General features: G+C 39.5%; 2 protein-coding genes across 2 annotated transcripts in view; both read right to left on the reverse strand.

Annotated features, from left to right (window-relative positions):
• Window positions 1–10,534, reverse strand: part of LOC140198953 (suppressor of tumorigenicity 14 protein-like) — a 64,651-nt gene extending 54,117 nt beyond the window's left edge. The window contains exons 1-3 of the mRNA XM_072260257.1: window positions 10,439–10,534; window positions 9,554–9,773; window positions 9,269–9,393 (exon numbers count right to left, since the gene is read on the reverse strand). Of these exons, the coding sequence (XP_072116358.1) occupies window positions 9,269–9,393; window positions 9,554–9,773; window positions 10,439–10,534 (441 nt within the window). The remainder of the gene's footprint in view (window positions 1–9,268; window positions 9,394–9,553; window positions 9,774–10,438) is intronic.
• A 3,220-nt stretch (window positions 10,535–13,754) lies between these two features.
• The window catches only part of tmprss7 (transmembrane serine protease 7), a 69,738-nt gene continuing 67,205 nt past the window's right edge, over window positions 13,755–16,287 (reverse strand). The window contains exon 17 of the mRNA XM_072260258.1: window positions 13,755–13,961. Coding sequence (XP_072116359.1) covers window positions 13,773–13,961 — 189 coding nt within the window. The 3' untranslated portion in view covers window positions 13,755–13,772. The remainder of the gene's footprint in view (window positions 13,962–16,287) is intronic.

Below are 16,287 nucleotides of genomic sequence, written 5' to 3' on the forward strand. Positions count from 1 at the left end.
TTTTGGACTCTCCCACCACAGGAAACATCCTCTTCACACCCACTCTATCAATAACTTTCACCATTTGATAGGTTTCAATGAAGTCACCCCTCATTCTTCTAAATTCTAGTGAATAGAGGACCAGAGCCATCAAACGCTCTTCATTTGACAAGCCATTCAATCCTTGAAGCATTTTTGTGAACCTCCTTTGAACCTTTTCCGGTTTTATCACATCCTTTTGAAAGATAAGGGGCCCAAAACTGCTTACAGTACTTCAAGTGAAGCCTCGTCAGTGCTTTATAAAGTCTCAACATTACATCCTTGTTTTTATATTCTAGTCCTCTTGAAATGAATGCTAACATCACATTTGCTTTCCTTATGACAGACTCAGCCTGCAAATTTATACTTCCTGACACTGTACTCCATTTGGCATTTCTTTGTCCATCCTCCTAATCGTCTAATTCCTTCTGTAGCCTCTCTACTTCCTCACAACTACCTGGCCCTCCACCTAACTTCATATCGTCTGCATACTTTACAACCAAGTCATCAATTCCATCATCTAAGTCATTGACATATAACATAAAAAGAATCGATCCCAACATAGACCCCTGTGGAGCACCACGAGTCATCGGCAGCCAACCAGAAAAAGCTCCCTTTATTCCCATCCTTTTCCTCCTGGCAATCAACCACAGAGAAAAAGAAACTTGGTATCCTCTTTAATATTATTGGCTAGCTTACTTTTGGATTCCATCTTTATCTTATTAATAACTTTTTAGTGGCCTTCTGTTGGTTTTTAAAAGCTTCCCAATCCTCTAACCTCCGAGTAGTTTTTGCTCTATTATATGCCCTCTCTTTGGTTTTTATGCTGGCTTTTACTTCTCTTGTTAGCCATGGTTTTGTCATCTTTCCTTCACAATACTTTTTCCTCTTTGGGCTGTATATATCTTGTGCCTTCCAAATTGTTTCCAGAAATTCCAGCCATTGCTGCTCTGCTGTCATCCCTGCCAGTGTTCTTTTCCAATCAATTCTGGCCAACCTCTCTCTCATGTCTCTGTAATTCCCCTTATGCCACTGTAATACCAATTGGCCAATTCTTGATTCTATATTATGTTTGTAAATTAATCATCAGTGAGCCACCAGGTGGCCAGACATGGAATCCACCAGAGACTCAAAAAATCTGTGATCTTTTTAAAGTGTTTCATATTATATGGCAATTTTACCTTCAGGATTTAGAACTAGTTCACTAACAGGCACCTAGCATGTTAATCGGTAATGGGTTTTTAATATATGAATGTCATAATATAAATATAAAACAGATATATCTGTTTCTTCCCTTCTTTTAATATTTCTGCTTCCTTCTCTCTAGGGTCAATATTCTGGTTGAGGCATTGGGCTCTCACAAGCACGTTCAAGTGATGAAGAGCTATTAAATTGGGGTCTCGGCCCAAAACGTCGACTGTAACTCCTTTCCATAGATGCTGCCTGACCTGCTGAGTTCCACCAGCATTTTGTGTGTGTTGCTTGGATTTCCAGCGTCTGCAGCTTTTCCCTTGTTTGAAGTTGTTTTAGTTGTGTTCTGAGATAATTTTTAAATTAGTTTGTGTATGACGTTTTGAGGGCAGTTCCAAGGTTCCAAAGTTTGTTTTTGCAAATGAATCAAATCATAAGACCATAAGACAAAGGAGCAGAAGTCGGCCATTCGGCCCATCGAGTCTGCTCCACCATTTTGTCATGAGCTGATCCATTCTCCCATGTACTCCCACTCCCCCGCCTTCTCACCATAACCTTTGATGCCCTGGCTACTCAGATACCTATCAATCTCTGCCTTAAATACACCGAATGACTTGGCCTCCACTGCTGCCCGTGGCAACAAATTCCATAGATTCACCACCCTCAGACTAAAGTCTCACCTGCCTTTTACTCTTTATATACTTGAAAAAGCTTTTAGTATCCTCTTTGATATTATTTGCTAGCTTCCTTTCATAGTTGTACAGCCGATCCCCTAGTGGGCTCAACAACAAGCTGTTCTAAAAAGCCATCTTGCAGACATTCTACAAATTCTCTCTCTTGAGATCCAGTGCCGACCTGATTTTCTCAATCCACTTGCATGTTAAAATCCCCCACAATTATCATAACACTGCCCTTCTGACAAGCCTTTTCTATTTCCAGTTGTAATTTGTAGTCCACATCCCTGCAGCTGTTTGGAGGCCTATAAATAACTGCCATCAGGGTCCTTTTACCCCTGCGATTTCTTAGCTCAACCCATAAAGATTCTGCACCTTCCGATCCTATATCACCTCTTTCTAATGATTTAATATCATTTCTTACGAATAAAGCCACGCCTCCCCCTCTGCCTACCTTCCTATCCTTCTGATACACTGTGTATCCTTAGACGTTCAGCTCCCAGAGACATGCATCCTTTAGCCAGGTCTCAGTGATGGCCACAATATCATACCTGCCAATCTGTAGCTGTACGACAAGATCATCCACCTTATTCCTTATGCTGCGTGCATTTAAGTACAACTCCTTAAATGATGATCTACTGATACTTAAAATGTAGATTATAAAGTAGATTTTTTTCCCATTTAAAGGTTAGAATATCTTTAAGTTGGCCTTAATAATGCCAAACTTAATTCCACATCAGAAAATTGTACAGTATTACAGCAAGCTATGAAGTTTAATACTATCTGATAATTAACTGGCTGAATTAAGGAGTTTAACAGCTGGCATTTAATATGAACAAAAGCAAATGTAAGGCTGGCAAAGAGAAAACGAGAAGCACCTCCTGAAGTGCATTGTGCTCCTACTGCCAATGTTCTACCTTAGCAATTTTGCAAAGCACAACACAGCACTGATCCCTATTTCAGGGCATCTGAAACACAAAAAAGGGGGAGAATTTTGTGAGTTTATTCAGGAAAATGTATTATTTGGAACAAAAATGCTAATTGGCAAGAAATGAAAATGTATCTTCACAATAAGAGATGGAAATCTCGCTATCAGAAAAAACTGCTAATATTGATTAATTAACATTCGCAAGACTGATTTTCCACTTTGTAAGGGCTTCAATAAACACAGGGCATGCACAGATAAAGTAAGCTTAAGTACAAATCAGCTGTGATCAAATTGAATGCCAGAGGTTGGCTAGGGACAGAATGTTTGGGGCTGACAGTTTGGCATCTTTGAATCATACTTCAGATTTTTTGGAACTTTTTAATCAGATTAACCTTGAAATGAGGTAGCAGGACAGAATATGTTTCGTTGCTTTCTTCAGATGGTGATTAACACTTGGAATTATCTAATCCTGGAAGCAAATAATGTTGAAATGCTTCATAAAGAATGAAGTATGTGCTCAAACAATAGTATTTGGGAAATAAGAAATTTTGGGATGGACCATTTGGGATTCCAATCTTTTCCAGTCCCAACCTTACCTATTATCCTACCATCTTATCTGCAGTAGCAAAGGGTAACTTCAATTCCTGATGTAATGATTTAAGGATACATTTCATCCAGTGTTTTAATCATAAAATGATCAAATCTACTAAATTTTCTTCCAAAACTACATTCCCCCTTAATCCTGATATAAAGCATTTTGTAATTCTTGAAACCACCCCGGTTAACATTACTCAGGCTAAACACCCTCGGAAAATACAGCCTTTCAGGTAAAAGAAAAGCTGAAGTAATTACAAAACTTTCTTTTTTTTTAATTTCCATGATTTGTAAAATTCCAAATGCAGCAAAATAAATAGGTGAGGAATCTAGAATAATCTCTTTATGATTCTATTTATAAAATGTAATAGATGAGCAGATCAAATTAAGATTAATTGTTACATATCAAAGACTAAACCAAACTGTTACCCTCAGCATGAAAATCACAAAGTTCATATCTTTACCTTCACAAAGCTTATCAGAGAAAAAAAATCCCATGAAATAATTCAACAGTGTAAACTACAAATGTATATTTGACACTTTCAATAATTAGCTATGTTTATGAATCATTAACAATCTTTATAGATTTAAATATACAACGCAATGGCACAAATTCCACAAGCTGACTTCAATCAAATATCAGCTGCTTCCATGCAAGTTTAAATTATAATTAACATATACTAGCGTACACATTGAGTCATTCGGTCACAATAAATGGCATTGGACTACACCTTGCTCTCAGCAGTAAATAAACAAAGACAGCTGTGCTTTACATATACTATTGCCCACAGAATTTTGATCTGATTTTGCAAAGGAATATACGATGATTATAAAGTCATTTTGATATAGTGATGTCTACAGGAGATCTACAAAATATTGTAAACAGGGTAAGCAACTCAATCTGCCCACAACCAACCCAATTTAAGAATTGATAACAAAGTGGTATAATTTAGTCAGAACTAAAATTCGTTTGATCGTTTATTGAATTCAAAGCCAAATTATCTAAATAATGCCTAGTACATTGAAAGAATGATTAGATTCAGAAATAAGTGGAATGGTGAAACTAAAATGTGCTGTATTATTTTATTTAAACTAACAATAATTAAAATCTGTAAGGTGTCTGTGCGGAAGACGAATCTCAGGGTTGTATACTGCATATACTTTGATAATAAGTGTACTTAGAACTTTGAACTAGAGTCACAGCACTCCACAGCACGAAACAGGCCTTTTGCCCCCACATGTCCATGCTGATCAAGTTGTTGTAAGTAGTGTGGTCCCACTTGCCTGCATATACCTCCAAACCTTTCCTTTCACTGTACCTGTCCAAATGCCATTTGAATGCCATAACTGGACTCACCTGTACCACTCTCTCTGGCAACACATGTAGAATATATTACTTGGTTAAGGAATGTGTCATGTGTTAAGATGCTACAATTATGAAAGTTGACACTTTAGTAGTAATTGTGGCTTTAAATCTTAAATACATGATGTTGTACCGAAACAGGACCTTCAGCCCTATTGTGCAATAGTCCTAGCAATGAATATGGAAGTTTTTATGGAGACAGGGTTGGTGATAAGAGCCTTTTTCCCCTTTAATGGAAGGTCACTACCTAAGGAGCTAATTTTGTTGGAATTAGCTGTCAAGTTAGAATTTGTACAATGGTGGGATACAACACCATAAGACCACAAGACATAGGAGCAGAATGAGGCCATCTGGCCCATCAAGTCTGCTCCGCCATTCAATCATGGCTGATCCTTTTTTCTATTTCCTCCTCAACCCCAGTTCCCAGCCTTCTCCCCATAATTTTTAATGCGATGTCCAATCAAGAACCTATCAATCTCTGCCTTAAATACACCCAGTCACTTGGCCTCCACAGCTGCATGTGGCAATAAATTCCACAAATTCACCACCCTTTGGCTAAAGAAGTTTCTCTGCATCTCTGTTTTGAAAGGGTGCCCCTCTATCCTGAGGCTGTGCCCTCTTGTCCTAGACTCTCACACCTTGGAAAACATCCTTTCCACATCTACTCTGTCTGGGTCTTTCAACAATCGAAAGGTTTCAATGAGATCCCCCCTCATCCTTCTGAATTCCAGCAAGTACAGAGCCAGAGCAATCAAATGTTCCTCATATGATAAACCTTTCATTCCTGGAATCATCCTTGTGAACCTCCTCTGGACCCTCTCCAATGCCAGCACATCTCTTCTAAGATGAGCGGCCCAAAACTGTTCACAATACTCAAGGTGAGGCTTCACCAGTGCCTTATAAAGCCTTCCGCATCACATCCCTGCTCTTGTATTCTAGACCACTTGAGATACATGCTAACATGGTATTTGCCTTCCTCACCACTGACTCAGCCTGCAAGTAAACCTTCAGAGTGTTCTGCACAAGGACTCCCAAGTCCCTCTGCATTTCAGATTCCTGGATCTTCTTCCCATTTAGAAAATATTCTGCTCATTTATTTCTACTACCAAAGTGCATGACCATGCATTTTCCAACATTGTATTTCATTTGTCACCTTCTTGCCCATTCTCCTAATCTGTCTAAGTCCTTCTGCATCCTACCCATTTCCTCAACACTACCTGCCCTCCACCAATCTTTGTATTGTCTTCAAACTTGGCAATCAAGCCATCTATTCTGTCCTCTAAATCATTTATATACAGCATAAAAAGAAGTGGTCCCAACACCAACCCCTGCGGAACACCAGTAGACACTGGCAGCCAACCAGAAAAGGCTCCTTTTATTCCCACTCGCTGCCTCCTACCAATCAGCCAATGCTCTAACCACATTAGTAACTTTTCAGTAATACCATGGGCTCTTAACTTGGTAAGCATCCTCATGTGTGGCACCTTGTCAAAGTCTTTCTGAAAGTCCAGATGTACAACATCCACTGCATCCCCTTTATCTATCCTACTTGTAAACTCCTCAAGGAATTCCAACAGGTTCATCAGGCAGGATTTTCCCTGAAGGAAACCATGCTGACTTTATACTATCTTGTACTGTGTCACCAAGTACTCCATAACCCCATCCTTAACAATTGACTCTAACATCTTCCCAACCACTGAGGTCAGGCTAACTGGTCTATAATTTCCTTTTTGCTGCCTTCCTCCTTTCTTAAAGGGTGGAGTAACATCTGCAATATTCCAGTCCTCTGGCACCATGCCAGAGTCCAATAATTTTTGAAGGATCATTTCTAATGCCACTGTAATCTCTAACACTACTTCTTTCAGAACCCTAGGATACAGTTCCTCTGGTCTGGGTGACTTATGTACCTTTAGATCTTTCAGCTTTTTGAGCGCCTTCTCTTAAGAGTAACTGCACCCACTTCTCACACTACAACATCAGGCATACTGCTAGTGTCTTCCACAGTGAAGATTGACACGAAATGCTCATTTAGTTCATCAGCCATCTCCTTGTCCCTCATTATTATTTCTCCTACCTCACTTTCTAGCGTGCTATATCCATCCTCATTTCTCTTATATTTTTAATATACATGAAAAAACTTTTACTATCCACTTTGATATTATTTGCTAGCTTGCTTTCTTATTTCATCTTTTCCCTTCTGATTATTTTTAGTTCTCTCTGTAGGTTTTTAAAAATTCCCAATCCTCTAATTTTTGCTTTGTTATATGCCCCTTCTTTTGCTTTTACAATAGCTTTGACTTCCCTTGTCAGCCACAGTTGTGCTGTTTTACCATTTGAGTTTTTTTTTCATTTTCATATGGAATCCACTGTCCATTTGGAATAATGTAAACCACATAGTTATGGACTACAAAGATAGGATTAGTCAGAATAGGCTTTTGGATAGCAGGAACATGATTGGATGAGCGGTTTTCTCCTTTGCAAAATTCTATAATTCTCTAAGTATATAGCCAGACCGAGCTCCAGTACCTAAACTGGCCAAAACACAGTTTTCAGCAATTTCACCTTAGGTGCTGAATTTTTCTCCAGTTAGTCTTATCAAAGAATTTAACAAAGCTCTCAGTGTGAAGATATACAATGACATCAGCATGCTTGCACATCTTTTTGTGATGGGATACTCAATGTCTGAAAACTGTGTCACCAAACAAAAGTGCCATGGTTTGATTTTCAATGTCAGCAGCAATGAGCCTGGATTTGTTGTCTAAGATGTTGAGATGTGTGTAATTTAACCACTATAATATCAGCTTTATGCATGTTACTTTTTCCTGCTCTTAACTCTTTCTCTCACCTTATTTGTAATCATATTCCTCAGTCCTTTCATCTTTACCTTTAATAATTTACATACTTCTGAAAGCCATATTTCACTTACCCAATCTACACAACCTATTTATTTTGCTGATTACTTTCGTTACTTTTATGAAATCTTTTTCTTTGGACACTCACCTTAGTTTCTAGAACGAAAAGAAAACAATTCTAATAAAGTGTTGTAATGCTGAATGTAAGCTTAATTAAACTGAGGCAACACACATCAAAGTTGCTGGTGAATGCAGCAGGCCAGGCAGCATCTCTAGGAAGAGGTACAGTCGACGTTTCAGGCCGAGACCCTTCGTCAGGACTCGGTCTCGGCCTGGAACGTCGACTGTGCCTCTTCTTAAAGATAGTCCTGACGAAGGGTCTTGGCCTGAAACGTCGACTGTACCTCTTCCTAGAGATGCTGCCTGGCCTGTTGCATTCACCAGCAACTTTGATGTGTGTTGCTTGAATTTCCAGCATCTGCAGAATTCCTGTTGTTGCGTTTTTAATTAAACTGAGTCCATTTCCCAACAATCTCCTTTGTAAATGTTCAAGTCTGCTCCAAGCACTGTTAGAACCTGCACGGGTGCACAGCCACACAGTAACTGAAATGCTCCCGTGCACGTGGCCTTCAGTGTCACACAGCTGGAATTTTATTTTATATAATGTTATTACTAAACTGCTGCACAGCTTTCAGGCCATGTAAAAAATTTCCTGCTCAGAGCAATGGTTGGTCCATACAGCTGTAAAAAAGTTAGAGGGAACGTTGATTCCAACACAAGTTTTTTGGCAGCAGAACTTCTTTACAGCAGAACAGTTCTTTAAGAACTTTTTTAAGACAGAACAGTGCAGAACTTAGTGACTATAGAGTTCAGTGGCTTTTTTTCTCTGATTAGCATCATTTTCTTCCAATTGCAGGTATCGGAACAGACCTACTGCTTAGAATCTGCTGGAACACCATGTTGCAATTGTATGGCAAAATTAAACTTATTACAATTAATGCAATTTCAGATGAATCAAATCTCCATGAAGGCCAAATTATATTTTCCTCTCAGTTACCGAAAATGGCATAGACATTTCTTACAATGTTTATATGGCATTTTATACCCAGTGCTTAAGAGATAAAAATCTTTGAGTGGGTAATTTATTGTTAAAAGTCGGCCAGAACTGTGTCAACTTCAGAAATTTTAACTAATTGCTTTCTCAAGTCCCATCTTCATAAACTGACACAGCTTCTAGGGTTCACTGTACAAGGACAAGTGGAAAAGCAAATCTAGCTGTTCACTCTGACATGAGTTACTGTGCTGAAGCTGCGATACTATGTGATAGTGATTAAACATAAAAATAAATTCGAACTAAACTACACTTAAGTTTACCCTGTACAGCAAACAAAAATCTGCAACCATTCTCCTTTTAAACCAGGATGGTGGATTTATTTTGAATTGCCTGTAACCAGACCCTGAAACACCTTCTCATCCTAAGTTATGGTAGCCAACAGAATGAGTTAATGGATAATAGCACTGCAACCATAAATCAATAAGACCGTAATACTGAGGAGCTGAATCAGGCCATTTGGCCCATCGAATCTGCTCCGCCATTCAATCAGTGCTGATTTTTGGCAATGTAGCAAAAAAATGGTTTGCAACTCACATAACTTTGGACAGCTTGTGCTTGTGAGATGAATTGTTTTGAGCGTGGGTCTCCCAGTTCAGTGGTGTAGGTGAGGTTAGAGATTTCTACACTTCCGCTCAGATAAAAAATGGAGATAGCAGGTGCTGGAAAAGAAAACACCATAACTTGCAATCTGCAGGTAACACAACTTCTGTTTACTTGAACAGAACAATTAAGCTGAATGTTTACTGCACTGTTAAGGAACCTAGACAATAGCTGTTTGACTTGTAATATAAGCCATCAAAGTGCAGGATTTAAACTTACACAAGCTGTAACAAAGGACTGCAATGATTGCTGCCACTGTGAGAGGGATTACAGGCAGAGAGCCAAGGATCCATCTTCTGTCGGATTTACTTCTGTGGGAGAACTTCTGAGGGCAGAGGTATGTTCGGAGTGCTAATGGATCAACAGAACGGGCCGATGAAAGATTGAGACACTGATCGGAAGGCAAGCTGCCTTTGTTATATTCTGCAATAGGATATTTCTGTAGAAAAAAAACAGAAAGGAGTGTAAACACCTAAAATACACCAGGGTTTCTTGATGAACGTGTTGCGCTGAAACGTACGCAGTGATTCAAAACATGTTTACCTTTGTTTCAGTTACCTTTTGCAACCACTCCTCCGGAATCAATATTTTAGGAGTTGCCAAAGAAATAATTGTGCATTTTTACTTCTGTGCAATGAGAAATGTTTACATCAAATGCTAGTTTTCAATTTCCGAATATTTATACGAGGAGTCTTATCAACAGCGAAAAATTAACAAAATTCTCTTTAATACCCGCATTAACTAATTTGTAGCATTAGAGAGGAGGTTTCATTCCGAGGAAATAATTCATATGGACGACAGCTTATCTAAAAATATCTGCCGACTATGAATCTCGTTAATTTGTAACTATTCATACCTATCTGAATAATGAAAATACCCCGAGTTTTTCCATTCTTTATAAATAATGGATATACATTATACCCCACGAGCAAAATGACCCTTTTCAATGTTATGCTGCGGATCGCGGGGTTTAATTATGAGGATAAACTGATGTTTATGAGAATACTATTAAAAAGTCGTGTGTGAGGACGAGATACTTCGACTGCATTATTCGAGTAGGGTTAACATTAAGCTGATTTACATTTCTGCAAGTTGTGACCTTACCTGGCCAGAGGTGAGTCTTTCCTGCTTCTGCTGGTGAGCGGCTCTTTCTGAAATAGTGAAGACCTCACTGATCCGTTGTTTTGAAAGTATTCGCATCGCCCTATTTCGTTAAAAGCAGAATCTGCTCAGGATCAGCTCTTCCACAATCTATAGATCCGGTAAAGGTGCCGTGAACGAAACGACAACGATCCTACTTGTCTGCCAAGGTAACCCTATCATTGAGTTTGTAGTCAGATTTATACAACAGAGCGATTCGCTCCCACTTCCACTGTCGGCTACTTCCGAGTGACAGGAATGGTGAACCGATGTGCACCGCCAAGCCGGTACCAAACCAGCAGTAAGTACACAGCCCAGCGACTGCCCAGGTGAAGCTCCTGGGCAGGAGGGGAAGTGTCTCCTGGGGGAACTGCGCCGCCCTGAGCCCCGCTGCGAATCCAGCCTCTAGTGCTACAAGGTGCTTCTTCCTATCACATGTCTTCAGAAATAATTTTAAAACGCACCTGATAACACCGTATCTGTCGTGCTAGTGCACCTGCCAATATCTAATGAATGGTCACTAACGTTCAGTGTCATTTTCACTCTCTGTAGATGGTGTCTGACCCTTTTCAAGAAAGGTTATAGTTTATTACCCTAACTGAGCTCCTAGATTGTTCTTTTCAGAGGCTGTTACGAGTCACGCAACCATATTTCTCCGGACACGGGATAACGTACGATGGCAAAGATTTTCTTCGTGAAAAACATTGATGACACCAAAGATTTTTCGGGGAACAACCCGGTGATTTAATAACCACCTTTACTGTTGTTCATTACTTGAAAGTACAATTCAAGGCCATGATGGGACCTACACTGACGTATCTAGACCACTAATCAAATCGGTGGAACTCAGTCCATCTACCTTGGGTTTTTGCAACATTTTCTATTTGTTTATATCCGACAGATTATCTCTCCCGCTCTGCAACGTCAACTATGAATGCAGTGGCATTTTTCAAATCTTATATTGCCAGAAACACAAACGAATTTCCTATATATTGGCACTAAAAGATAAACACGTAGAATTATACCTCGCAGACAATAATCCATCTGGCAATTTGAAAATGGTCCAAGTATGTCCTGTTCGGGAAAATGGGACAAATCCAAATGGCCAAATATCATCCAGTCAATCTACTGTAATTTAAGAATTGTGACGGAAGGTATAGGACAGTACCATCAGGAAACGCCTACTCACCTAGAGGCATCTCACTGGTCCTCGTTTTGGGTTTCTCCAGCTCCATAACCATGGGCAAAAGGTTGAAATCCAGAAGTGAGGTGAAACATCAAAGTACACTTGTACAAGGAAAAGTGAAACCAATGGGAAAACACCTCATTAATCGGAGTATATTCCCATAGAGATTGTTGTGTTTGTTGGAAATCAATCACACCAGCTCTAGAACAACAGTGCAGGAGTTTCTCGAACAATCTCCTTGGCCCCACCATCTTTAGCCGCTTCAGCAATGACTAGAAAGAGGACATTCACTGAACTGTATAATATTCAATGGTATTGACAACTCTTCAGTATAATATTCAATGCTATTGACAACTCTTCAGAATTTGTTGAGTGCACCATACCTGCACTCAACAAGTTCCAGACAACATTCAGACAGAGATGATAAGATGCAAATAATATTCTCAGAGGTGCCAACAACCTTCACAACAAAACAGAGCAACCATCAATCCTTGACATTACCAGCAACAGGTGATCCTGCATCAACACCATGGGAGTCACTACTGATGAGAAACTCAATTGATCCCACCGCATAGTGGTGACAAGAACAAGTCAGAAACTAAGTATCCTGTGGCAAAAGGATCACATCCAGATGTTAGTATTTTGTTTCCATTATTTATTAGAGATAAATCAAGGATGTGATGAAATATTCTCCATTTATTTTAATAAACACTGCACCTAAAACACCATCCCAGACAAAGCAGCCCACTTAATGGGACACATCCACCTACTTACAAATAGTCGTTTCATAGCAGTGCACAGTGACTGCAACATGCACTGTTTACAAAAGCCACTTTGTTGCACCTAGGCAACTCAGACAGCATCTCCAGAATCTGGTACCTTCTTCACCAAAGACATTGGCAACAAGGGCATAGACACATAACCACCTGCAATGTTCTCTCCTCATTGCACATTATTTGGAAATATATTGCTGTTCCTTCATTGTGGCTGAATTTAACTCCTGGAACTCCCTACTCAATAACAATACAGGAATACTTTCATTGGGACTGCAGAGCTTCAAAAGGGGTCTCACCATCATTGTCTCAAAGGCAATTAGAGATAAGTAGTAGCTTCACTAATAGATGAAAAACAATTTGAGGGAATACTAATGCATGGTGGTGCAATGTCATTTCTCTTGCCAGAACGTCTTTGCCTTTTTATGTTGTCTCTTAAAATAATTGATGAAATGCAGTTGTAAAAATATGCTTAAGTCTGCCACAAAGCTGATTTTCTGGCAGGATTTGAAAAACAATTTTTAATAATTCTGAATGAGGTCTGCATTATATGTTATATTTGCTTTCTACCTGGATTTATTTTAATGGATTCAGTAAGTAATATTAAAATTGCAATCCTGGCATGATTGTACTTTTTAAACATTGTGTCTAGTATACATAAATGGTGGCTAGCTACCTTGAAATGTAAAGTTTAATATTTAAAGGCACGGCATGTAATTTTGTTGTTTTTCACTGAGTCCTGACAGCTTGCCCTGAATTCCACCTTTCGCAATCATATTTATATTCTGCATGAGGGCAGTGAATTTGGGTGTAAAGCAGACAAGGGTAGAATTAAATGCACTTTCCAGGTAAAATTTCCCAAATACATTCCCTGGAACAGCATTCTAAGAGGAAACATTCAGTCGTTCATATACTGTAGCTATTTCTTAACAAAGGTAAATGTGGAATGCGAATGATAGAGAATCAGGGTGGAGTTATTGGCCATGTGAGAGAGAATGGTTACAGGGAAATAATCAAAGAAATGGATTTGTTTTCAGAGCTGGCATAGATTCAATAGGTGGAATGGCCTCAGTTATGAGAGAATATCTGCACATGAAAAAAAGGAAAATTGTGGGAAAGAATTCTATCAATTAAAATACCTTATGAGGACAGTAGCAATTTAATCTTGATGACAGAATATATTACATTTTCATCATAAACATACATAAATTTTTTATAAGGTGACTGTGGAAATTGTGATCTTGTATAAATAGCATAATTAAAAATGGTTATATTTACTCTATTATCAACATTGATAAATGTGTAATATTTTGAACTATGAACAATGACATCTACATAACTATGTGACCTCATCAGTTTTTGGCAAAGCAGAGACATGTTGCTGGATCCACGTAGCAAACTTTGATACTCTTGTATAGACTCCTGGAAAATTGGGTCTTCCACATCCATGACCCCAGCTAACAACACCTGTAAGAAACCATCTTCCACCAACTCTTTCTTGACAAGACAATGGTCCTCCAGAGTCACCCTGCAACATTAATAAATATCTTTAAATACTGATTGTTACAAAATATTAGGAGGCATTTATTGATGAATATAACAATATTTTAGTTATGCAATATGTGAGAGTGAGAAAGAGAGAGAGAGTGAGTGAGTGACAGAGAGAGTGAGTGAGGGAAGGAGAGATAGAAAAAGAGAGAAGGGATAGTGAGTTTGAATGTGAGAGAGAAGGAAAGAGAGAGAGAGATTAAGTGAGTGAGTGAGAGAGAGAGAGAGAGAGATATAGATAGAGAGTGAGAAGAGATTGTGAGAGTTAGAGTGAGAGAGATAGAGAGAGTGAGAGAGTGAGAGAAAGATAGAGAGATAGATAGAGTAAGAGAGATAGATAGATAGATAGGGAGAGAGAGAGAGAGAGAGAGAGAGTGAGAGTGAGAGAGATAGATAGATAGAGAGAGAGAGAAAGAAAGAGAGAGAGAGAACCACACCCCTGTTCACAGTGGGCCATCAGTGAACAATAGTAGCCAAGTAAGAAGGCAGCCAGTTCCCAATGCCTTCTGGACTCAAAGTCTCAAACCCTGGAATTACTTGCCTGAAGAACTCTACCTCTCTTATTTCTGTCCTGCTTTAAGGCAAGTCTTAGACCTTTCCTCCTCCACCAATTTCCAATTATTACTTTAAAACAACTTTGTTTTGCTCCCATCCAAGCAACTACGCACTTTTATGCAGCTCAGTGACAATTTTATTTTCTGACTCTCCCGGAGACTTTAGTTTCTGTATCACAGAAAACCATTGTTATCTTCTTCACTTGGCATATTATCTATAACCTATATTCTTAATACCTTAAATATGGTGTGAATATCCCAGAATCAAACCACAATGCCAGTGAAATGCACTCAAGGAAACAGCAACACCAGGACCGTCTGATCAATTGATCAGTTGAAAGATCAATTTGGGAAAATAAAAACAGTCATACACGAGTACGTCCCCACAAAATCATTCAGAGTCTTCCCCAACCAGAAGCCCGAGATGAACCGTGAGATCCATTATCTGCTGAGGGCCATACCAAAGGCATTCAAGTCTGAGGACCAAGTAAGCTACAAGAGGTCCAGGTATGATCTCTGGAAAGCCACCTCACGGGCAAAGTGGCAAATCCAGACTAAACTTGAATCAACGAAGGATGCTCGACAGTTGCGGCAGAGCTTGAATGCTATCACCTCTAATAAAGTGAAATCAAGCAACATGTCTTCTATGCTCCCTTTGAACATCAAAACATGGAGGAACCATCAAGGACTCCCAGAGCCCCAGTAATCCTGTGATTTCAGTCTCTGAGGCCAATGTGTGAGTATCATTCAGCAAGGTGACCCCATGGAAAGCATCCAGCCCAGACAGGGTATGTGGCCAAGTACTAAAGGTCCATATTGATCCACTGGCTGACGTGTATCTGAGATCTTTAACCTGTCACTTCAGCACTGAGGTATCCACTTGCTTTAACCAGGCTTCATTTATACCGGTGCCTAAGAGGAGCATAGCGACCTGCCTGAATGACCATTGTCCAGTAACACTTACATCCACAGAGATGAAATGTTTTGAGAGGTTGCTGATGAAACATATCAACTGCTGCTTGTGAGGCAACTTGGATCCATTCCAGATTGCCTGCCAGAAAAACAAGTCCACAGTAGATGCCTTCTCATTGGCTCTTCACTCAACCCCTGAACATCTGGACAACAAAGATGTGCTTTTTTTTATAATCAACCACAGCTTGGCATTCAATATTATCATCCCCTCAAAACTAATCAATAATCTTCAAGACCTTGGCTTCAATACGTCCTTGTGCCATTGGATCCTCAATTTCCTCACTTGCAGACCTCTTAGTTCAGCTTGGCAACAACATCTCCTCCACAATCTCCATCAGCACAGGTGCACCACAAGGCTGTGTGCTTAGCTCCCTGATCTACTCGCTTTACCCTTATGACTGTGTGGCTAAGCACAGCTCCAATGCCACATTCAAGTTTGCTGATGACACCACTGTCCTTGGCTGAATCGAAGATGATGATGAATCTGCATACAGGTGGGAGATTGAAAATCTGGCTGAGTGTTGCCATAACAACAACCTCTCACTCATGTCAGCAAACCAAGGAGCTGATTATTGAATTCAAGAGGAGGAAACCAGAGGTTCATGAGCCAGTTTTCATTGAGGATCAGAAGTGGAGGGGGTTAGCAACTTTAAATTCCTCAGAGTTTTCATTTCTGAGGATCTGTCCCGGGCCCAGCAAGTACAAAGAAAGCAAAGCAGCAGCTCTACTTCCTTAGGAGTTGGCAAAGATTTGGCACGACATCTAAAACTTTGACAAACT

The sequence above is a fragment of the Mobula birostris genome, chromosome 6 (genome assembly GCF_030028105.1).
Source record: "Mobula birostris isolate sMobBir1 chromosome 6, sMobBir1.hap1, whole genome shotgun sequence".
In the NCBI taxonomy this organism is placed as follows: Eukaryota; Metazoa; Chordata; class Chondrichthyes; order Myliobatiformes; family Myliobatidae; genus Mobula; species Mobula birostris.